The 24,761-nt window shown below is 44.5% G+C and overlaps 1 protein-coding gene across 6 annotated transcripts in view; it reads left to right on the top strand.

Moving 5' to 3' along the window:
• Nucleotides 1-24,198, top strand: part of LOC122542090 (uncharacterized) — a 164,394-nt gene extending 140,196 nt beyond the window's left edge. For all 6 annotated transcript variants that reach the window (XM_087978196.1, XM_087978195.1, XM_087978201.1 and 3 more), the window contains 13 exons: nucleotides 92-148; nucleotides 4,505-4,540; nucleotides 5,135-5,191; nucleotides 6,936-6,971; nucleotides 9,019-9,075; nucleotides 10,483-10,518; nucleotides 11,112-11,168; nucleotides 14,599-14,634; nucleotides 15,232-15,288; nucleotides 17,528-17,563; nucleotides 17,700-17,735; nucleotides 19,693-19,768; nucleotides 21,702-24,198. In XM_087978196.1, the coding sequence (XP_087834322.1) occupies nucleotides 92-148; nucleotides 4,505-4,540; nucleotides 5,135-5,191; nucleotides 6,936-6,971; nucleotides 9,019-9,075; nucleotides 10,483-10,518; nucleotides 11,112-11,168; nucleotides 14,599-14,634; nucleotides 15,232-15,288; nucleotides 17,528-17,563; nucleotides 17,700-17,735; nucleotides 19,693-19,768; nucleotides 21,702-21,834 (710 nt within the window). In that variant the 3' untranslated portion in view covers nucleotides 21,835-24,198. The remainder of the gene's footprint in view (nucleotides 1-91; nucleotides 149-4,504; nucleotides 4,541-5,134; nucleotides 5,192-6,935; nucleotides 6,972-9,018; nucleotides 9,076-10,482; nucleotides 10,519-11,111; nucleotides 11,169-14,598; nucleotides 14,635-15,231; nucleotides 15,289-17,527; nucleotides 17,564-17,699; nucleotides 17,736-19,692; nucleotides 19,769-21,701) is intronic.
• The last annotated feature ends 563 nt before the right edge of the window (nucleotides 24,199-24,761 follow it).

Raw genomic sequence — 24,761 nt, 5'->3', positions numbered from 1 at the left:
AAAAGCATCATGTGACAGGGATACACTTTTCAAATGTGAACATTTCACACTCATTTTCCATTTGATCATCAAAAACCCGTTTCCATTTCAGATTCCAAAGAAAGTGGTGAAAAGAAAATCAAAGTGATCGCTTCAGGACGAGATGATGGTTTGTAGATCTCTCTGTGTGTGGGACATTATTGACTGGGCTAATATATGGGAGCTGGGTCCATGAGGATTAACAAGTTCTTTATTGAAATGATTCAAATACACGTGGAGGCAGGGGACAAGGAGCAGGATGGAGAACAAGCTGGTTACAAAACAGCAAATAGAAATTCCTGGAGAAACACATCAGGTCTGACAACAGTTATGGATAGAGAAATAGAATTGAGGGAAAGGGGATAATTAAGAACACTCCGATGGGTTTCAACACATTCTGCTCTGTTTATTGCTCCACAGAATGTGCCAGACCTGCTGAGTTTCTCCAATAAGGTTTGGTATTTATCCAGACATTTATGCTCAATTCCCTTTACCTTTCCTGAGAACATTGTGTTCTCTTTCCTATTTACCTGCTGCACCATCGCACCATCATTTTTTGATTTATCCACATCGACACTTAGATCCCTCTGTATCTCAGAACCCTGCTGCACTGGGGTGGACAAAGTTACAAATCACACAACACCAGGTTATAGTCCAACAGGTTTATTTGGAAGCACTAGCTTTCGGAGCACTGCTCCTTCATCAGGTGGTTGTTCTTCAGGTGTCAATGATGAAGGAGCAACATGCTGAAAGCTAGTGCTTCCAAACAAACCTGTTGGACCATAACCTGGTGTTGTGTGATTTGTAACTTCCTTTGTTATGTTCGTTCCATGACTCCCTTTCCTAAACGCTTTTAACTCAGCAGCAAATTTCATCACCATCTCATCCCTCCCTCCATCCAAGTCGTTTCTAAAAATTGTGAAAAGTTGAGGTTCCATCACTGATCCTTGTGGTATACCACTCATCATTACATTATACCAACCTGAAATGACCCATTTGCATTGGCACAATATTTCAACTTCCTGAGCCAAATGTCTATCGAGGTCAGTATGTTACCTCCTACCTAGGATCAGAGAATCCCTCGTGTCAAGAAAGAGGTCTCTTCGCCCATTGAGTCTGAACAGTATCCCACCCTACCCCGTACGTAGCCCACACCGCGTTGGACTGTGGGAGAAAAACGGAACACCCAGTGGAAACCCAAGCAGACGCAGGGAGAATGTGGATACTTCACACAGAGAGACACACAAGGCCAGAATCAAATCCAGGTCCGTCGCACTGTGAGACAGCAGTGTTAACCAACAACCCACCGTGCCACCCCTAACATGACCTTCTCAGTTCCAAAGACCTTTAGGTTGCAGCTTATCACCTGCCTCTGGAATCCCAGTAACAGCACATCCAGCACTTCCCCATTATCCACAGCACTCGGTTCTCCCTCAACACACTCCAATTAATTTGTTAAACATCATTTCCCTGTCTCAAGACCTTGACTCTCCCGAAAGCACTCAAGGGATGATTATTTCAACAGACAGTAATGTGCGAGGCGAATAGGAAAAGGCAGGAGAAGGACTCGAAGCCATGTTGGTATTTTGGAGAGGTGTGCTGGCACAATGGGCTGGATACGTTTCATGTGCGCAGTAACACCTTTGGGATTATCCTGACCTTTTCCAAGTGTCCAGGTTTCACGTCTTAAACAGTTGCATCCAACAACTTCCCTCTGACAAATGTAAGGACCCTGTCCTCTAAGTTTCTGCTCTCAGGATCCATTAATTTTGGAATAGTAGAGTTACATTCACGAAGTAATGGTCTGATATTCAGCTTCAACTCATATCAAGAGCTGTCCCCTACCCGAGTGCTGAGTGTGGGGTCAGTTTGCAGTGGTGGGGTTGGGGGGGGCGGGGGGGATCATTGTAAACCATTCAGATATCGGATTGTGCGGTCTGGAAACTGAAATCCTGTTCTCTCTGTTGCAGACTCAGCAGAGAATGAGAGTTGGCCTGATACTAAAGGTACTTTTCCCCATCTTTCAACAACACATTACAGTTACAGATTTAAATAGATTAAAACAGATGGGGCAGGTTTAAACCTATTCTGATAATGGGACCCAGAGGCTCTCCTGGGATTGGGGAACTGAAATTCTCTTCTGAGATTCTGCACAAATAACGATTAACTCAGAGGCTCATGGTATCGATGTTTCTATTTTAATCTCTCCCTGTTTCTATCAACCACTGCTAATGCTTCCAAAGCTCAAAGAATGGAAAGCCAATGCTCAAAGCCTCGAATCAGTGCTTGGCTCACTGTTCCTGTATCTGAAAAACCATCTTAGGGACAGGCTCAGCCTCGGGCAGTAAGAGACTCACACTCACCCTGGAGACACTGGGATTGAACCCACAGTCTCCTGGTGAAATGAGCTGACCCCAATCCAACCCTGAGCTGGCCCTTCGAGTGATGGGAATGCAGCTCATGGTGAGCTGAGCCATTCAGTGGCTGCTGCAATGTGTGAGTGTGAGCAAAACGCAACGTGTAACAGGGACACTCTTTTCAATTGTGAATATTTCACACTCATTTTCCATTTGATCATCAAAAATCTGTTCCGATTTCAGATTCCAAACAAAACAGTGAAAGGAAAATCAAAGTGATCCTTTCAGGACGAGATGATGGTTTGTAGCTCTCTCTGTGGGACATTATTGACTGGGCTAATATATGGGAGCTGGGTCCATGAGGATTAAGAAGCTCTTTATTGAAATGATTCAAATACACATGGAGGCAGGGGACAAGGAGCAGGATGTAGAGCAAGCTGGTTACAAAACAGCAAATAGAAATTCCTGGAGAAACTCAGCAGGTCTGACAACAGTTATGGACAGAGAAATAGAATTGAGGGAAAGGGGATAATTAAGAACACTCCGATGGGTTTCAACACATTCTGCTCTGTTTATTGCTCCACAGAATGTGCCAGACCTGCTGAGTTTCTCCAATAAGTTTTGGTATTTATCCAGACATTTATGCTCAATTCCCTTTACCTTTCCCGAGAACATTGTGTTCTCTTTCCTATTTACCTGCTGCACCATCGCACCATCATTTTTTGATTTATCCACATCGACACTTAGATCCCTCTGTATCTCAGAACCCTGCTGCACTGGGGTGGACAAAGTTACAAATCACACAACACCAGGTTATAGTCCAACAGGTTTATTTGGAAGCACTAGCTTTCGGAGCACTGCTCCTTCATCAGGTGGTTGTTCTTCAGGTGTCAATGATGAAGGAGCAACATGCTGAAAGCTAGTGCTTCCAAACAAACCTGTTGGACCATAACCTGGTGTTGTGTGATTTGTAACTTCCTTTGTTATGTTCATTCCATGACTCCCTTTCCTAAACGCTTTTAACTCAGCAGCAAATTTCATCACCATCTCATCCCTCCCTCCATCCAAGTCGTTTCTAAAAATTGTGAAAAGTTGAGGTTCCATCACTGATCCTTGTGGTATACCACTCATCATTACATTATACCAACCTGAAATGACCCATTTGCATTGGCACTATATTTCAACTTCCTGAGCCAAATGTCTATCGAGGTCAGTATGTTACCTCCTACCTAGGATCAGAGAATCCCTCGTGTCAAGAAAGAGGTCTCTTCGCCCATTGAGTCTGAACAGTATCCCACCCTACCCCGTACTTAGCCCACACCGCGTTGGACTGTGGGAGAAAAACGGAACACCCAGTGGAAACCCAAGCAGACGCAGGGAGAATGTGGATACTTCACACAGAGAGACACACAAGGCCAGAATCAAATCCAGGTCTGTCGCACTGTGAGACAGCAGTGTTAACCAACAACCCACTGTGCCACCCCTAACATGACCTTCTCAGTTCCAAAGACCTTTAGGTTGCAGCTTATCACCTGCCTCTGGAATCCCAGTAACAGCACATCCAGCACTTCCCCATTATCCACAGCACTCGGTTCTCTCTCAACTCACTCCAATTAATTTGTTAAACATCATTTCCCTGTCTCAAGACCTTGACTCTCCCGAAAGCACTCAAGGGATGATTATTTCAACAGACAGTAATGTGCGAGGCGAATAGGAAAAGGCAGGAGAAGGACTCGAAGCCATGTTGGTATTTTGGAGAGGTGTGCAGACAAAATGGGCTGGATACGTTCCATGTGCGCAGTAACACTTTTGGGATTATCCTGACCTTTTCCAAGTGTCCAGGTTTCACGTCTTAAACAGTTGCATCCAACAACTTCCCTCTGACAAATGTAAGGACCCTGTCCTCTAAGTTTCTGCTCTCAGGATCCATTAATTTTGGAATAGTAGAGTTACATTCACTAAGTAATGGTCTGATATTCAGCTTCAACTCATATCAAGAGCTGTCCCCTACCCGAGTGCTGAGTGTGGGGTCAGTTTGCAGTGGTGGGGTGGGGGGGGGCATCATTGTAAACCATTCAGACATCGGATTGTGCGGTCTGGAAACTGAAATCCTGTTCTCTCTGTTTCAGACTCAGCAGAGAATGAGAGTGGGCCTGATACTAAAGGTACTTTTCCCCATCTTTCAACAACACATCACAGTTACAGATTTAAATAGATTAAAACAGATGGGGCAGGTTTAAACCAATTCTGATAATGGGCCCCAGAGGCTCTCCTGGGATTGGGGAACTGAAATTCTCTTCTGAGATTCTGCACAAATAACGATTAACTCAGAGGCTCATGGTATCGATGTTTCTATTTTAATCTCTCCCTGTTTCTATCAATCACTGCTAATGCTTCCAAAGCTCAAAGAATGGAAAGCCAAAGCTCAAAGCCTCGAATCAGTGCTTGGCTCACTGTTCCTGTATCTGAAAAACCATCTTAGGGACAGGCTCAGCCCCGGGCAGTAAGAGACTCACACTCACCCTGGAGACACTGGGATTGAACCCACAGTCTCCTGGTGAAATGAGCTGACCCCAATCCAACCCTGAGCTGGCCCTTTGAGTGATGGGAATGCAGCTCATGGTGAGCTGAGCCATTCAGTGGCTGCTGCAATGTGTGAGTGTGAGCAAAACGCAACGTGTAACAGGGACATTCTTTTCAATTGTGAATATTTCACACTCATTTTCCATTTGATCATCAAAAATCTGTTCCGATTTCAGATTCCAAAGAAAGCAGTGAAAGGAAAATCAAAGTGATCCTTTCAGGACGAGATGATGGTTTGTAGATCTCTCTGTGTGGGACATTATTGACTGGGCTAATATATGGGAGCTGGGTCCATGAGGATTAACAAGCTCTTTATTGAAATGATTCAAATACACATGGAGGCAGGTGACAAGGAGCAGGATGGAGAGCAAGCTGGTTACAAAACAGCAAATAGAAATTCCTGGAGAAACTCAGCAGGTCTGACAACAGTTATGGACAGAGAAATAGAATTGAGGGAAATGGAGTTCTGGAGATCAGTCAGACGAGACTCAACACTTTAGCTCTGTTTCTCTCTCCACAGATACTGCCAGACCTGCTGAGTTTCTCCAATACATTTTGGATTTTAACCTGACATTTGTGTTCAATTTCTCTTACAATAAATGAGGAGGACATTCTGTCGTCTTTCCTAATTGCTTGCTGTACAGCCGCACCAACATTTTTTTGATTTATCCACACGGACACTCAGATCCCTCTGCAGCTCAGAGCTCTGCAATCTCTCACCACCGACATCATGTCCGTTTTTAATATTTTTTCTGCCACAATGGACGATTTCAGATTTTCCCAAATATGCTCCATTTGTCTGCTCTTTGCACATTCATGAACCTCCCTTTATCCCTTTCTTCCTTTGTCACATCCATTTTGCAAATCCCTCTCCTAAACATTTGTAACTCAGCAGCAAATTTCATCACCATCTCATCCCTCCCTCCATCCAAGTTCTTTCTAAAAATTGTAAAAAATTCAGGTTCCAGCACTGATCCCTGTTCTTACCACTCATCATTACATCATACCAACCTGAAATGACCCATTTATGATGGGCCTCTCTTTCTTGTTTGACATTGATACGTCCGACATTGGATCATAGAATCCCTAGAGTGCAGAGAGAGGCCAGTTGGTCCATCAGTTCTGTGCACACCCTCTGAAGTGCATCCCAGGCGACCCATGTATTTACATCAGCTAATTTTCCAGGTCTGCACAGCACTGGGCTGTGGAAGGGAACTGGAGCAGCCGGCAGAAACCCACGCAGACATGGGGGAAATGTGCAGACTCCACACAGTCACCTAAAGCCCGGGTCCCTGATGCTGTGAGACAGCAGTGCTAACCACTCACCACCATGTGATCCCCCATCATGGGCATTTATTTTCCACAATGACCTTTGATGTTACAGCTTATCACCTGCCTGTAAAATCCCAGTAACAACACATCCAGCACCTCCCCATTATCCACAGCACATGGTTCTCCCTCAATACACCCCAATTAATTTGTTAAACATCATTTCCCTCTCTGTCTCAAGACTTTGGTGTCTCGCCCTAAAACATTCAGTGGATGATAACTAAAATAGAGAAGAATGTGTGAGGTGAATGGGAAAAGACAGGAGAATGACTTGAAGCCATGCTGGTCATTTGGAGAGGTGTGCAGACACAATGGGCTGCATATCCTCCATGTACACAGTAACACTGCTGGCATTATTCTGACCTTTCGGAACGTACTGTTTTAAAGAATTACTTCCAACAATTTCCCTCGGACAGATGTTAAGATACTGTCTTCTAACTTCCTGCTCTTAGGCTCCATTAATTTTGGAATAAAGGTGTTACATGTATTAAGTAATGATCTCATATTCAGCTTCAACCCATATTTGGAGCTGTACCCTACCCAAGTGAAGACTGTGGGGATATTTGCAGTGGGACGGGGCTCATTGAAACCCATTCAGATATTGGAATGTGTTGTCTGGAAACTGAAATCCTGTTCCCTCTGTTTCAGACTCAGCGGAGAATGAAAGTGCACCTGATACCGAAGGTACGTATTCCCATCTTTCAACAACATCTCACAGTTACAGATTTAAATATCATTGAAACAGGAAAGATAGGTTTAAAACTACACTTATAATGGAACACAGAGGCTCTCCTGTGAAATTCTCTTCCAGATTCTGCACAAAGAACAACTCACTCAGAGGCTCAAAGTGTCAATATTTCTATTTTAATCTGTCCCTGTTTCTAACAATCCCTGCTGAATTATCTTGTGATGATTGCACTAATGATTCTGGGAACCTGTTTGGATTCATTGGCCTTGGATGGAAAGCCATAGCTCAGAGCCCAGAGTCCGTACTCAGCTCACTGTTCCTGTATCGGAACAGCCAGGAGACCAGGGAATGTGGGTTCAGGACAGTCTCAGTCCCGGGCAGGAAGTGAGACTCACACTCACACTGGAGACTCTGGGATTCAACCTGCAGTTTCCTGAATGCAGCTGATGGTGAGCTGAGCCATTCAGTGGCAGCTGCAATGTGTGAGTGTGAGCAAAAAGCAACGTGTGACAGGGAGACATTTTTCAATTGTGAACATTTCACACTCATTTTCCATTTGATCATCAAAAATCCGTTTCCATTTCAGATTCCAAAGAAAGCAAAGAAAGGAAAATCAAAGTGATTGACTGGGCTAATATATGGGAGCTGGGTCCATGAGGATTAACAAGCTCTTTATTGAAATGATTCAAATACACGTGGAGGCAGGGGACAAGGAGCAGGATGGAGAACAAGCTGGTTTCAAAACAGCAAACACAGAGTGGGGGGTAAAAGCACGTTACACAGACTGGTGTCAATGTGAGAGATGATGTTCCACATTGGGATCACTGTTGGTCACCATTTACAGAACAGTTTAGTGTCAGAAATTAGATGGAATTTCAGACTGTGGGGGGGAGCCAGAATGTGCATAAAATTCATATTGCAGTAACGTTTGAGATTATATTATTGGGGAGGTTGCCATAATCCCAGAGGACCCAAAAGGGCTACTCGCTCATTACAGAGAGACGACTGGAGGTGCTTTAAACTGAGAGCCAACATACCGAAGGCAGTTGGAGACGTTGAGAGGGAGGCACCTACTTGGTCCCCTCAGCTGGTGGAGGAATTGAACCCACGCTGTTGGCCTCACTTTCCATCACCACCGTCTGTCTCCTACCTTCAAACCAATTTTATATCAAAATGGCTAGATTTCCTTGTGATCCAACCTTGCTAGCCAGTCTATCATATGGAACCTTGTCAAATGCCTTACTGATCTTCATACAGACAACATCTCCCGCTCTGCCTTCATCAATCTTCTTTGTCACTTCTTCAAAAACTCATTTGAGTTAGTGAGATATGATTTCCCATGCACAAAGCCATGTGAACTCGTTCTAGTCAGTTCTTGCATTTCCAAATACATGTAAATCCTGTCCCTCAGGAGCCCTCCAATAACCCATCCACCACTGACATCAGGCTCACCGGTCTATAGTTTCCTGGCATTTCCTTACCACATTTCTTAAACGATGGCAGTACGATACCCAGCCAGCAGTCTTCCGGCATCTTACACATGACTATCAATCATACAAGTATCCCAGCAAGGGGATCAGCAATCACTTCCTGAGCATTCCACAGAGTTCTGGGTAACACCTGATCCAGTCCTAGGAATTTCTCCAGCTTTATATATTTTAAGATGTGGCTTGGGACCACTCAGTGCAGTTCGGGAGAGAGGGATTTCCAGGATTCAGAGATTTCAGGATAAAGGGAATGAGGGGTTCGGCTTTAAGCTGGAGGAAAATGAATTACACACATTCCCTAAAAAATCTGAGTGTAAACTTTAAGTAAGACTCTACCTCACCCGCAATTTCTTGGTGAAATGAGCCGACCCCAATCTAACCCTGAACTGTCCCTTCAAGCGATGGGAATGCTGTTCATGGTGAGCTGAGCCATTCAGTGGCTGCTGCAATGTGTGAGTGTGAGCAAAAAGCAACATGTGACAGGGACACACTTTTCAATTCTGAACATTTCACACTCATTTTCCATTTGATCATCAAAAACACATTTCCATTTCAGATTCCAAAGAAAGCAATGAAAGGAAAATCAAAGTGATCGCTTCAGGACGAGATGATGGTTTGTAGATCTCTCTGTGTGGGGCATTACTGACTGGGCTAATATATGGAAGCTGGGTCCATGAGGATCAACAAGTTCTTTATTGAAATAATTCTGCATGGGAGTCAGCGTGAGTTTCCTCCGGGTGCTTCGGTTTCCTCCCAGAATCCAAAAATGTGCAGTTTAGGTGAATTGGCCATGCTAAATTGCCCGTAGTGTTAGGTGAAGGGGTAAAATGTAGGGGGTCTGGGTGGGTTGCGCTTCGAAGGGACGGTGTGGACCTGTTGGGCCGAAGGGCCTGTTTCCACGCTGTAAGTAATCTAAAGTAATCTAAATACACGTGGAGGCAGGGGACAAGGAACAGGATGGAGAGCAAGCTGGTTACAAAACAGCAAATAGAAATTCCTGGAGAAACTCAGCAGGTCTGACAACAGTTATGGACAGAGAAATAGAATTGAGGGAAATAGGATAATGAAGAACACTCCGATGGGTTTCAACACATTCTGCTTTGTTTATTGCTCCACGGAATGTGCCAGACCTGCTGAGTTTCTCCAATAAGTTTTGGTATTTATCCAGACATTTATGCTCAATTCCCTTCACCTTTCCCGAGAACATTGTGTTCTCTTTCCTATTTACCTGCTGCACCATCGCACCATCATTTTTTGATTTATCCACATCGACACTTAGATCCCTCTGTATCTCAGAACCCTGCTGCACTGGGGTGGACAAAGTTACAAATCACACAACACCAGGTTATAGTCCAACAGGTTTATTTGGAAGCACTAGCTTTCGGAGCACTGCTCCTTCATCAGGTGGTTGTTCTTCAGGTGTCAGTGATGAAGGAGCAACATGCTGAAAGCTAGTGCTTCCAAACAAACCTGTTGGACCATAACCTGGTGTTGTGTGATTTGTAACTTCCTTTGTTATGTTCATTCCATGACTCCCTTTCCTAAACGCTTTTAACTCAGCAGCAAATTTCATCACCATCTCATCCCTCCCTCCATCCAAGTCGTTTCTAAAAATTGTGAAAAGTTGAGGTTCCATCACTGATCCTTGTGGTATACCACTCATCATTACATTATACCAACCTGAAATGACCCATTTACATTGGCACTATATTTCAACTTCCTGAGCCAAACATATATCGATGCCAGTATGTTACCTCCTACATTGGATCAGAGAATTCAATTGGGTCCTCTACGTTTCTGCTCTCAGGATCCATTAATTTTGGAATAGTAGAGTTACATTCACTAAGTAATGGTCTGATATTCAGCTTCAACTCATATCAAGAGCTGCCCCCTGCCCGAGTGCTGAGTGTGGGGTCAGTTTGCAGTGTTGGGAGGGGTGGGTGAGGGGGAGATCATTGAAAACCATTCAGATATCGGATTGTGCGGTCTGGTAACTGAAATCCTGTTCTCTCTGTTTCAGACTCAGCAGAGAATGAAAGTGGGCCTGATACTAAAGGTACTTTTCCCCATCTTTCAACAACACATTACAGTTACAGATTTAAATAGATTAAAACAGATGGGGCAGGTTTAAACCAATTCTGATAATGGGCCCCAGAGGCTCTCCTGGGATTAGGGAACTGAAATTCTCTTCTGAGATTCTGCACAAATAACGATTAACTCAGAGGCTCATGGTATCGATGTTTCTATTTTAATCTCTCCCTGTTACTATCAATCACTGCTAATGCTTCCAAAGCTCAAAGAATGGAAAGCCAAAGCTCAAAGCCTCGAATCAGTGCTTGGCTCACTGTTCCTGTATCTGAAAAACCATCTTAGGGACAGGCTCACCCCGGGCAGTAAGAAACTCACACTCACCCTGGAGACACTGGGATTGAACCCACAGTCTCCTGGTGAAATGAGCTGACCCCAATCCAACCCTGAGCTGGCCCTTCGAGTGATGGGAATGCAGCTCATGGTGAGCTGAGCCATTCAGTGGCTGCTGCAATGTGTGAGTGTGAGCAAAAAGCAACGTGTGACAGGGACATTCTTTTCAATTGTGAACATTTCACACTCATTTTCCATTTGATCATCAAAAACCCGTTTCCATTTCAGATTCCAAAGAAAGCAGTGAAAGGAAAATCAAAGTGATCCTTTCAGGACGAGATGATGGTTTGTCGATCTCTCTGTGTGGGGTGTTATTGACTGGGCTAATATATGGGAGCTGGGTCCATGAGGATGAACAAGCTCTTTATTGAAATGATTCAAATACACATGGAGGCAGGGAACAAGGAGCAGGATGGAGGGCAAGCTGGTTACAAAACAGCAAATAGAAATTCCTGGAGAAACTCAGCAGGTCTGACTGCAGTTATGGATAGAGAAATAGAATTGAGGGAAATTGAGTTCTGGAGAACAGTCAGACTGGACTCAACACTTTAGCTCTGTTTCTCTCTCCACAGATACTACCAGACATGCTGAGTTTCTCCAATATATTTTGGACTTTAACCTGACATTTGTGTTCAATTTCTCTTACAATAAATGAGGAGGACATTCTGTCGTCTTTCCTAATTGCTTGCCGTACTGCCGCACCAGCATCTTTTTGATTTATCCACACGGACACTCAGATCCCTCTGCAGCTCAGAGCTCTGCAATCTCTCACCATCTACATCATGTTCTTTTTTCATATTTTTTCTGCCACAATGGATGATTTCAGATTTTCCCAAATATGCTCCATTTAGAATATAGAACATGGAACAGTACAGCACAGAACAGGCCCTTCAGCCCACGATGTTGTGCCTTACCATGTAAGGTAAACCTAATGTACGAACCCTCAAATTTCTGTGACCATATGCATGTCCAGCAGTCTCTTAAATGTCCCCAATGATCTTGCTTCCACAACTGCTGCTGGCAACGCATTCCATGCTCTCACAACTCTCTGCGTAAAGAACCCACCTCTGACATCCCCTCTATACTTTCCGCCAAACAGCTTAAAACTATGTTAACAATTTCTGCCCTGGGAAAAAGGGCTATCAATTCTATCTATGCCTCTCATTATCTTGTACACCTCAATTAGGTCCCCTCTCTACCTTCTTTTTTCCAATGAAAAAGTCCAAGCTCAGTCAACCTCTCTTCATAAGATAAGCCCTCCAGTCTAGGCAGCATCCTGGTAAACCTCCTCTGAACCCCCTCCAAAGCATCCACATCTTTCCTATAATAGGGTGACCAGAACTGGACGCAGTATTCCAAGTCCGGTCTAACCAAAGTTTTATAGAGCTGCAACAAAATCTCACAACTCTTAAACTCAATCCCCCTGTTAATGAAAGCCAAAACACCATATGCTTTCTTAACAACCCTGTCCACTTGGGTGGCAATTTTAAGGGATCTATGTACCTGCACACCAAGATCCCGCTGTTCCTCCACACTGCCAAGAATCCTGTCTTTAATCCTGTACTCAGCTTTCAAATTCGACCTTCCAAAATGCATCACTTCGCATTTATCCAGGTTGAACTCCATCTGCCACCTCTCAGCCCAGCTCTGCATCCTGTCAATGTCCTGCTGCAGCCTACAACAGTCCTCTATATTGTCAACGACACCTCCAACCCTTTGTGTCATCTGCAAACATGCTGACCCATCCTTCAATCCCCTCATCCAAGTCATTAATAAAAATTACAAATAGTAGTGGGCCAAGAACAGAGCCCTGTGGAACACCACTCACCACTGACTTCCAGGCAGAATACTTTCCTTCCACTACCACTCGCTGTCTTCTGTCGACCAGCCAATTCTGTATCCAGACAGCTAAATTTCCCTGTATCCCATTCCTCCTGACCTTCTGAACAAGCCTACTATGGGGAACCTTATCAAATGCCTTGCTGAAGTCCATATACACCACATCCACCGTTCGACCCTCATCAACTTGTCTAGTAACATCCTCAAAGAACTCAGTAAGATTTGTGAGGCATGACCTGCCCCTCACAAAGCCGTGCTGACTGCCTTTAATCAAGCCATGCTCTTCCAGATGGTCATAAATCCTATCCCTCAGAATCCTCTCTAACACCGTGCAGACGACAGACGTGAGACTGACTGGTCTGTAATTGCCAGGGATTTCCCTATTTCCTTTCTTGAACGGAGGAATTACATTTGCCTCCCTCCAGTCCTCAGGTATAACTCCGGTGAAGAGCGAGGATGCAAAGATCTTCGCAAGCGGCGAAGCAATCACACTTCTCGCTTCCCAAAGCAGCCGAGGACAAATCTGGTTAGGCACTGGTGACTTGTCAATCTTAATGTTTGTCAAACTTTTCAGCACATTAGCTTCCTCAATCTCTATCCGTTCCAGCAAGCTTACCTGCTCTTCATGGTTTCATTCACTACAAGGTCCTTTTCTTTAGTAAAGACAGAAACAAAAAACTCATTTAGGGTTTCCCCTACCTACTTACAATAATATGTCTGCTCTTTGCACATTTACGAACCTCTTCCTTTGTCACATCCATTTTGCAAATCCCTCTCAAAAATTTTTAACTCAGCAGCAAATTTCATCACCATCTCATCCCTCCCTCCATCCAAGTCTTTTCTAAAAATTATAAAAAATTCAGGTTCCAGCACTGATCCCTGTTCTTACCACTCATCATTACATCATACCAATCTGAAATTACCCATTTATGACGGGCCTCTCTTTCTTGTTTGACATTGATGTGTCTGACATTGAATCATAGAATCCCTAGAGTGCAGAAAGAGGCCATTTGGTCCAACAGTTCTGTACACACCCTCTGAAGTGCATCCCAGGCGATCCCTGTATTTACATCAGCTAATTTTCCAGGTCTGCACAGCACTGGACTGTGGGAGGGAACTGGAGCAGCCGGCAGAAACCCACGCAGACATGGGGGAAATGTGCAGACTCCACACAGTCACCCAAAGCCCGAATCAAACCTGGATCCTTGATGCTGTGAGACAGCAGTGCTAACCACTGCACCACCATGTGATCCCCCATCATGGGCATTTATTTTCCACAATGACCTTTGATGTTACAGCTTATCATCTTCCTGTAAAATCCCAGTAACAGCACATCCAGCACCTCCCCATTATCCGCAGCACATGGTTCTCCCTCAATACACCCCAATTAATTTGTTAAACGTGTCAAGACTTTGGTGTCTCGCCCTAAAACATTCAGTGGATGATAACTAAAATAGAGAAGAATGTGTGAGGTGAATGGGAAAAGGCAGGAGAAGGACTTGAAGCCATGCTGGTCATTTGGAGAGGTGTGCAGACACAATGGGCTGCATATCCTCCATGTACACAGTAACACTGCTGGCATTATTCTGACCTTTCGGGACGTACTGTTTTAATGAATTACTTCCAACAATTTCCCTCGGACAGATGCTAAGATACTGTCTTCTAACCCCCTGCTCTTAGGCTCCATTAATTTTGGAAAAAAGGTGTTACATGTATTAAGTAATGATCTCATATTCAGCTTCAACCCATATCTGGAGCTGTACCCTACCCAAGTGAAGACTGTGGGGATATTTGCAGTGGGACGGGGCTCATTGAAACCCATTCAGATATTGGAATGTGTTGTCTGGAAACTGAAATCCTGTTCCCTCTGTTTCAGACTCAGCGGAGAATGAAAGTGCACCTGATACCGAAGGTACGTATTCCCATCTTTCAACAACATCTCACAGTTACAGATTTAAATATCATTGAAACAGGAAAGATAGGTTTAAAACTACACTTATAATGGAACACAGAGGCTCTCCTGTGAAATTCTCTTCCAGATTCTGCACAAAGAACAACTCACTCAGAGGCTCAAAGTGTCAATATTTCTATTTTAATCTGTCCCTGTTTCTAACAATCCCTGCTGAATTATCTTGTGATGATTGCACTAATGATTCTGGGAACCTGTTTGGATTCATTGGCCTTGGATGGAAAGCCATAGCTCAGAGCCCAGAGTCCGTACTCAGCTCACTGTTCCTGTATCGGAACAGCCAGGAGACCAGGGAATGTGGGTTCAGGACAGTCTCAGTCCCGGGCAGGAAGTGAGACTCACACTCACACTGGAGACTCTGGGATTCAACCTGCAGTTTCCTTGTGATGGGAATGCGGCTCATGGTGAGCTGAGCCATCCAGTGGCTGCTGCAATGTGTGAGTGTGAGCAAAAAGCAGCATGTGACAGGGACACTCTTTTCAGTTGTGAACATTCACACTCATTTTCCATTTGATCATCAAAAACCCATTTCCATTTCAGATTCCAAAGAAAGCAGTGAAAGGAAAATCAAAGTGATCGCTTCAGGACGAGATGATGGTTTGTAGATCTCTCTGTGTGGGGCGTTATTGACTGGGCTAATATATGGGAGCTGGGTCCATGAGGATTAACAAGCTCTTTATTGAAATGATTCAAATACATGTGGAGGCAGGGGACAAGGAGCAGGATGGAGAGCAAGCTGGTTACAAAACAGCAAACACAGAGTGGGGGGTAAAAGCATGTTACACAGACTGGTGGCAATGTGAGAGATGATGTTCCACATTGGGATCACTGTTGGTCACCATTTACAGAACAATTTAGTGTCAGAAATTAGATGGAATTTCAGACTGTGGAAATTTGAGGTGAATTTGAGGTCCACCCCGACCTCAAATTCACCTGGACAGTCTCAGATTCCTCCCTCCCCTTCCTCGACCTTTCTATTTCTATCTCAGGCGACCGAATCAACACGGACATCTACTACAAACCGACCAACTCCCACAGCTACCTGGACTACACATCCTCCCATCCTGCCCCCTGTAAAAACGCCATCCCATTCTCCCAATTCCTTCGACTCCGCCGCATCTGCTCCCAGGAGGACCAGTTCCAAAAACGCACAACCCAGATGGCCTTCTTTTTCAAGGATCACAATTTCCCCCCCGACGTGGTCGACGATGCCCTCCACCGCATCTCTTCCACTTCCCGCTCCTCCGCCCTTGAACCCCGCCCCTCCAACCGCCACCAGGACAGAACCCCACTGGTCCTCACCTACCACCCCACCAATCTCCATGTACAGCGCATCATCCGCCGTCATTTCCGCCACCTCCAAACGGACCCCACCACCAAGGATATATTTCCCTCCCCTCCCCTATCAGCATTCCGTAAAGACCACTCCCTCCGTGACTCCCTCGTCAGATCCACACCCCCCACCAACCCACCCTCCACTCCCGGCACCTTCCCCTGCAACCGCAGGAGGTGCAAGACTTGCGCCCACACCTCCCCCCTCACCTCCCTCCAAGGCCCCAAAGGAAACTTCCATATCCGCCACAGATTCACCTGCACCTCCACACACATTATCTATTGCATCCTCTGCACCCGATGTGGCCTCCTCTATATTGGGGAGACAGGCCGGCTACTTGCGGAGCGTTTCAGAGAACACCTCTGGGACACCCGGACCAACCAACCCAACCACCCTGTGGCTCAACATTTCAATTCCCCCTCCCACTCCACCAAGGATATGCAGGTCTTTGGACTCCTCCATCGTCAGACCACAACAAAACGACGGTTGGAGGAAGAACGCCTCATCTTCCGCCTAGGAACCCTCCAATCACAAGGGATCAACTCGGATTTTACCAGTTTCCTCATTTCCCCTCCCCCCACCCTGTCTCAGTCAAATCCATCGAATTCAGCACCGCCTTCCTAACCTGCAATCTTCTTCCTGACCTCTCCGCCCCCACCCCAGTCTGACCTATCACCCTCACCTTGACCTCTTTCCACCTATCACATTTCCGACGCCCCTCCCCCAAGTCGCTCCTCCCTACCTTTTATCTTAGCCTGCTGGACAAACTTTCCTCATTCCTGAAGAAGGGCTTATGCCCGAAACGTCGATTCTCCTGTTCCATGGATGCTGCCTGACCTGCTGCGCTTTTCCAGCAACACATTTTCAGCCCAGTATTTATTGCCCATCCCTGGTGTCCCATGAGGAATTGGTGGTCAGGCCCCAGGTATCATCTGCACACAGTCCCCATCTCCATGTTCCCCAGAGAAATAGAGGCATTGGAGAGCACACAGTGTCCATTCCCCAGGGTAATCCTTGAACTGGGAGGTTAGAACAATCAACATAGACTGAACAGGTTCAGGATCATTTCACTGGGAGACAGATGATTGAGGATTAGTCCCTGACACAGGCCATTACAATAAAAACTCATGTTTGACCGGGTTCACAGAGAGAAACTCCTTCCCGTTCAATGGGAGCCCAGATCTTGGGTATAACTGTTCGACAATTGCAGAAAAGTCCAGTAGGGAATGGAGGGTGCTGACAGTAATGGAAGGGAATGTGAAGTCTGTGAGGTAAAGAAATATGGGAGGATGCTCTTGTTGAGGAGAAACACCAGCACACAGCAGTTCATTGGTTCCATGTTCTCAATGCTCTGTCATTCTGCTTCAACTCACACCAGGAACTGTCCACTGTCCAAGTGCTGAGTGTGGGGGGTGGGTTTACAGTGGGAGGGGGATCATTGAAAACCATTTGGATATCGGGACATGTGGTCTTGAAACTAAAATCCTGTTCCCTCTGTTTCAGACTCAGCGGAGAATGAGAGTGCGCCTGATACTAAAGGTATTTATCCCCATCTTTCAACAACATGTCACAATTACAGATTTAAATTTCATTAAAACAGGAGGGACAGGTTTAAACCTATTCTGATAACGGGACACAGAGACTCTCCTGTGAAATTCTCTTCTTTCTGTTCTAGATTCTGCACAAAGAGCGAGTCACTCGGAGGCTCAAGGTATCAATATTTCTATTTTAATCTGTCCCAGTTTCTAACAATCATTGCTGAGTAATCTATTGACAACTGTACTAATGGTTGGGAATCTGTTTGGATCCATTGGCCTTGGCTTGAAGGTCAAAGCTCAGAGCCCGGAGTCAGGGGTCAGCTCACTGTTCCTGTATCTGAAGATCCAGGAGGCCAGAGAGTGTGGCTGAGGGATAATCTCAGCTCCGATAATTAGGTTCCCATGTTATATATTAATGTTAAAGATGATCCGCAGTTGCTGCCTGTGTTTATCATTTGTTCTGCCAATCCTGGCCTCCCGAGCAATACTCATTAGCATTGTTCTGTCATTGGAGGCTATGCCTTCAGCTGTGTTGAACGTGACAGTCTGAAGCTTCCTACCCAAACCATTTTGTCTATCCCGGCTACCCTGAGCTGATTGCTCTCTGTAACAGCGTTAATTCCCTCATGAAAATGGTGAGTCACAGATACTGCCATGTTAGTGGTTCGTATACTGTCACAATGCACTCAGTAATTTCTTAATCCCAATCCACTGCTCTTGCAGAGTTGGACAGCAATACTGAGGTAAGTGAGACAAGTCCTGGTTTACCCAATGACTGACCCACAAAAAACTTAAAACAGGTCAGAGTACAACGTTCATGCTGTTATTTTAGAACATAATCTTATTGGCAACTCCCATCTTTCAACTGTTGATTCAGAATCAAATGAAATAGGACATGGCCAAAGAAACAGGCCCAAAGACACTGGGTCCTTTTATGTTGTGCAGAATTCAGATGTCGCTCTCCTGGTGATCATTGTGCCTGATCTACATTTTTTCACCTTCCCTTCCCAATTCAACACTTCTCTCTTTCCTCCACATCAATTTGTCTGGGAACCAGTTCAGCCATTAACATTCTAAAATCAGACACTCACCCGGATCCATCTGCAAATGGTTCCCAGGCCAAAGGAGCCCAGCGATCATGATGAGATCCCTGGCTGAGTGACTCCACTAGGTCGTGGTTTGAGGCCCAGTCAGTGCCCAAGCTGAAAGCCATACACTAGGGACAGAAACAGGCCGAACTGCTGCAGCAACTGAGAGGGGAATCTCACTGCTAACCTTCAGAGGATGCTTAAGGGGTGTCAACTCGCTCTTTATTGCCAGGTTGACAGATGAGATTTATTAAATGATTTCTATTGAATGCTGACTGCTCTCACAGTTTAATGGTTTCTAGTGGAAGAACCAACATCTGGCTCCCAGCTGTTGCGATATAATGGCCTTTGAAAATGTAAAACCACCGAACGGAAGAATGTCAACAAGGAGAGTGTTTTATTGGGAGGAGACAATGAATTGCAGCCAGTAGTCTCCCAATTTTGGATAAATTCCTCCCTGAGCCAGACAGTCAGTGTTCGCTGTTGTTGAGAACAGTTCAATTCGGCCCCAGGAAGCAGACAGTCCTATCCTGTGAGAGATGAATTGAATCAGTGGGATCCTTTGCCGACCATGGACCCTGCTCCCATAGCTCCCCGAGCCCCAACTCACCCAACAGCCCCCACTTCCCAAATGTCTAGCTCCTTCCAAGCCCAGCAACCACCCCCACTCCCAATTCGACCAGTCCCCCATGACCCATGTTCCAATTCCCACCCAGACCACCCCCCCCCTTCCCAGCCTATATGTTCCTGGTGACCATCCCTGCCCTCAGATTCAAATCTGTGCATCCACCAGCACCTGGTTTCTGGCAAAGCGCAATGAACTGATTTTTCCAGGTTTATCAGAAAGCAATTGCAGCAACAGGAAAGGTTTGTCAATTTTAAAAATAAATAAAGACTGCCTTTTTAAAATTATAAATATTGTTAATCAAAGAACGTGCGGAATGGGCTGTAGGAGAGCGTAGTGTGCAGGGTTTGATAACACTTTGACTCTCCAGCCCTCCATTTTCTCATATTGCTGTCATTGCCACAACTTTTGTTCCAGGTCCTTTTCTTGAAAAACATGAAGCTGATTCTGTTGTGAAGAGGTCCAGGAGGTCAATTCGGGAATACTATGAAAGGTCATTCAATTAGTTCTTACCTCAATGGGTTGTTTGTAATGATGTACCCGCACAGGACTCCACTGCACTCAGCACCAAATGTTTATCACTGATGTGTGAAAATGCTTCACATCCAGGACGTTGGCAACAGAGACAGTCTGAGATGAGGAGAGATGGCCAAAGGTTTGGTAAGGTTAGAGGAGAATTAAAGGAGAGAGACTGAAGTGGAGTTGATTTTAGGAGGGGACTCCAGGCTGTACAAGGGGGATCAGAGTAGGACAATCAGCTATGATCATATTGAATGACAGAACAGACTCTAAGGGCTGAATGGCCTGGTCCTCTTATTTTGCATGTATCTACGTAAAATCCAAAAAGCTGAGAGGCTGTCAAGTGGGTGGAATTGAGGTTTTGGAGGAGAGTCTGGCTCTGAAAATGAGAAAGGAAGAGACCAGAGGGCTATTTAAAATGGGGGGGGGGGGGGGGGAGAGAGAGAGTTGAGGTTTTACATTGTAAACTTTGGGAGACCAGCATTCGTCAGTGGTCAACGGATTAAGTGGTGAAAATATGGAGGTTTTGACCAGGACAACATAGACGAATACAGACAGGGAGCTCACAATGAAGACATAGAGATACATGCTGGGTATTTGCACTAGAGGTAGGACTAATCATTGACCAGCAGGCTCAAAGTTTTTAAAAAACTGAGGCCATTTAATTTGATTTAAACTGAGGCATCATTAACAATAGCTGCTGGTTTCTAAAATGTCACAGTGAGGGAATCACCTGTGAGGATGAGAGCAGCAGTGTCACATTCTCACTTCTCCGAATCCCCATTTCCCGGGTGAGTGTTCCTGGTCACTGGGCATTGTTTGGGTGGACGGTGGGCAGGACACGCTCCAAAGCTGCTTCTTGGAAACTGGGAGCTGTGTGGAACACTTACCTTGGCTTGCCCCCAGAAACACTGCCTTGCTCACCTCAAGAATGTCTCTGATCACCTCCCAAAAACGTGCAGTCCATCTGCTGAGGAATGAAGTGGCTGCAGTTTGTTTACTGGCCTGTGCCAGGTCACTGTTGGCAATGGGCACGGCAAGTCAGTCAGTTCAGAATTACAACAGTGCTGCCATTTTAAACACAGTACTTCACCTCACTGCTTTCACTCCAACACCTGTTGCCAAGAGTCAACATCCAAAGAACATACAGCCCATATTTACACCTCAGTGTCATGTCTGAGAGACTCTCACTATATATCCCTTTACAAATCAAAGAATTAATCAGGATACATCTCTCGTTAGGTCAATGTTCTGGAGCAACTGTGTTTAATTAGCGACAACAGCTGAAATGGGGAGGGAAAGGTGAACAACCTCGCCTAACCTACCCACCCCGAGATCCCAACACCTCGTCCACTCCCCACACCCTTCCAGCTGTTGAACTCTGTGGCACTGACCATCTGTAACACCAATTCCTGGGAAATCTCAGGCAAATCTGGGGAAGTGCTCTGGAAATAAAGCTGGGAGGCAGAGTGGGACAGTACAACTAATTGGCTTACACTTCCAAGAGCTGGTATTGACTTGATGGCTGAATGGCCTCTTCCATGCCATTATAATCCTAACAATCAGGCAAATTCTGTGACACTATGAATGGATTTCACCAACAAACCTATCCAATACACTTCCCAATTAAATCTCATATCTCTGTTCCCCCACACTCCACAAATTGTTGAAATTCTCCTGAAAGGACTCCTCAGCCAGACAATGACTTTGATTCTTACTGAAGTGGGGTTTGAACCCAACAATTCAGACCCTGGGGTTATTTCTGTGAAATAATTAATCTGGAAAATCCAAACTCATGCTCAATTCAGAGAGCACTCTGTCAGCCTATCCAAACCAGATTCTAGTTGTCTTAAGGATTAAACCTTCGGGCTCTTTATTATGTTAATGTTAATCTGTTTTAATTGCAGGCACCGTGAATATTATTATAAGACACCATACGAGAAGCGCAGGGAGATATGCGAGTCCTACTATCCCTGTGACTACCTGGCTGACAGAATTGGATTTCAGAACGCCTACATACAATACTTTGGATACTATTAATAATGACACAGTCAGACAGAAACATTATTAACATCAAAGTACTTTACACCACACAAAATGTCAGAGACAGTTGATCAAGCTGCATAATTTGCAATGCTGCTCAAGAATTTAGGAAGAGCTTCAGTAGTGTATTTCAATCTAGTTCTGCTGCTCATAACATGGTTCAAAAGGTCCTCAGTACAGCCAACAGACAAAAAGCTTCCCACCAGCTTAAAGATTAATCAAACTTTGCCACAGATCTCAATAAGATTCCCCCCGCAGCCCCCCCCCAAACACATATCTGTTCACCCCCTTTCGACTGTCTTTTATTACTAACTCATTCCCTACTCACTTCCACGGAGTTCCCTCCTTACCCAAACTTACTTAGCTCACGTTCCCTGCAATGAAGCCTTCCACTTGAATGTACCACCCTGTTTCTCTGAATTATCTCCAGATCCTTGACATGCCTGATTTTATTCCCCAAATACAATTGCTCCTTTTCCATCTTCATTTTTCCTTCAATGCTGCTAGTTTTACAAATAATTAAGGAAAACTGAAATATTCTATCCAAGGTTCTGAGTCTACCTCACCTCATTGTTTTTGCTCACATTGTCTTAAAAAGGGGGAATAAAACATCTCAAGAAAACCTTTTCTTCAACATTCTATTCTCTGTGGCAGCTATTCAACAGAGCTTCACCCCAGGGGATCGGATTATCAGTCTAACCTCTCCAGCTGCAAGTTGAAGTCTACATGAAAAGATTTGGGTCAGTCCCTACTGTTATTAACAGGAATGGACTTCTTACATGGTCCCTGTCAAAGGGAACAGAGCAGCTTACATATAAATTAATTTTTCTCTGCGAATATGATTAACATTATTCACCATGAATAGAAGCAGCGTTCATAATATAGAGCACCTGTGTTGGACCTAACCTGCTTATGTTTGATTTCAACAGGAAATGTAATGCTTTCTATATTCAGCTAAAATAAACTTCATATAAAAAGTAATTACATTATTCTACTTCTTCCAATAATCCATCCCCACACCCTTGTATCAAAGGCCAACAAGGTTATCTCCAACCCATCAACCAGAAACACTGAGATCTCAGTCAGGAGGAGGTCAAATGGGAAATTGAGGGATTATTCCGTAACAATCAGATCGAATCGATTAAAACAAAAAGATTTAAAGTGAAAGAAGTTCTTTAAAGAGGAATATGCTTGAGTCACTGTGAATATATTCTGTGTGGTGTAAACGTACACGCTGGAGAGTGAGCTGTTATATCCAGTCAATGCCTTCATCGGGAGAAGAGCAAGTTCTAATTGAGCAGGTACTCAATTATTGCACCAAACATTTATATTTCTGTCAAACCTCTTTGGCTGCTGCATTAAAGGAAATAAACAGATTAACCACTGTTAAATTTGCAGCCAAGAGGAGATTCACATTACAATTACTTTGTGCAATAATATACCAACACAAGTCTTTATGCAATAATGTCACACAGGCGGAGATCCAACTAGCCCACACGCCGTGCAGCCTCGGTGACTGAGTTGACTGGGTTCCATCACACTGTCCCACATCTCTCATAACTCAACACTAATGTTTACTTTTGTCTAAGGCACAGATGTATTATAATTTAAACACTAAAGGCACTTAGTCCCTTCATTGCTCCAAACCGCAATATTGACTGTACAGTTGTATCATAGCTGAATTTTAGGCTTTCTTTTGTAAATTAATATTTGCTGTTGTTGCAAATTGTCTCCATGTTGTGGAAATGAACACTCATGTCAGACAAGGAGAATCAGAATGTTGTTTCAGAACTAACCCTGCCACTGGCTTTGAAAATCACTTTTGTTCCAATTTTAAAGTTTTGCAGAAATTTAATGGAATGAAGTTTTGAATTTTTTTCTCTCAGAAGCTATGATCCAAGGCTGCAAAAGATGGTCATCTTCAATCTTCTACCTTCCAAAAAGAAACTAAACATATTCCAGTCAGGAGGGTTATTGTTGTTGGTATCAATCCTCATTTCCATCACACGTTAAAACAGTTCAGAGGATAAAATGCTTGGGAAAAGGTTTACAAATGAAACTTTTTTCCTGTTTGAAAATGGTCCAACAATGTTTGGAGGAGTAAGACATTCTCAATGAAGTGAGTAAGTGTTTTGGAGCAGGGTTGGAGGTGGGGGAGGAGTGGATCAGACAAGGGGAGGCAAGTGTCTTTAGTTAAATTAATTTCACATGACAGTAACAATCAATCACTGCTTTGTTGTACCTGAAGATACTGTGCTTAAATAATTGCAATTTATTTTCTTATTTTGTTAAGCAAAAGGCTGTAGTTTCTGATGTCTGTATATGATAACAATAAAAATAAACAAAAGTAATTCACTTTTATTCTGGATTGCTTGTTCTTTCAACAAATGCATTTATAGAGTCATAGAGATGGACAGTATGGAAACAGTCCCTTCGGTCCAACCCGTCCATGCTGACAAGATATCCCAACCCAATCTAGTCCCACCTGCCAGCACCTGGCCCATATCCCTCCAAACCCTTCCTATTCATATACCCATCCAAATGCCTTTTAAATGTTGCAATTGTACCAGCCTCCACCACTTCCTCTGGCAGCTCATTCCATACAGTTCATTTGACAAGATCACGACAAGTTCCCATCACTTGTGCTCCTGACAGAGTCATGTTCACAGTTATTAATGTTCCATTGTGTAACTCCCCTTTCATCAACCAAGTTATCATCCTGAAGACCCTACGCCCACCAACCACACCTCTTCAGGGCTATTACCCTCCAATCATTTATTGACCAGACCTGAGAGGGCTAGCCATCAGCAGCATATCAACCAGCTGGGACACCTCTCTCCAAAAAGAGGTGGGGTAAACCAAAGAGAGAGGCAATAAAGGGCAACGTGGATAAACTGTCTTAGGTTGTGGCAGGAATCCAGAAC

This window comes from Chiloscyllium plagiosum, unplaced genomic scaffold (genome assembly GCF_037043375.1).
Source record: "Chiloscyllium plagiosum isolate Xiang-an unplaced genomic scaffold, Cpla_swu_hap1 HiC_scaffold_33, whole genome shotgun sequence".
In the NCBI taxonomy this organism is placed as follows: domain Eukaryota; kingdom Metazoa; phylum Chordata; class Chondrichthyes; order Orectolobiformes; family Hemiscylliidae; genus Chiloscyllium; species Chiloscyllium plagiosum.
The sequence above is the reverse complement of the archived record's forward strand: the minus strand, read 5'-3'. Positions and strand labels throughout refer to the sequence as shown.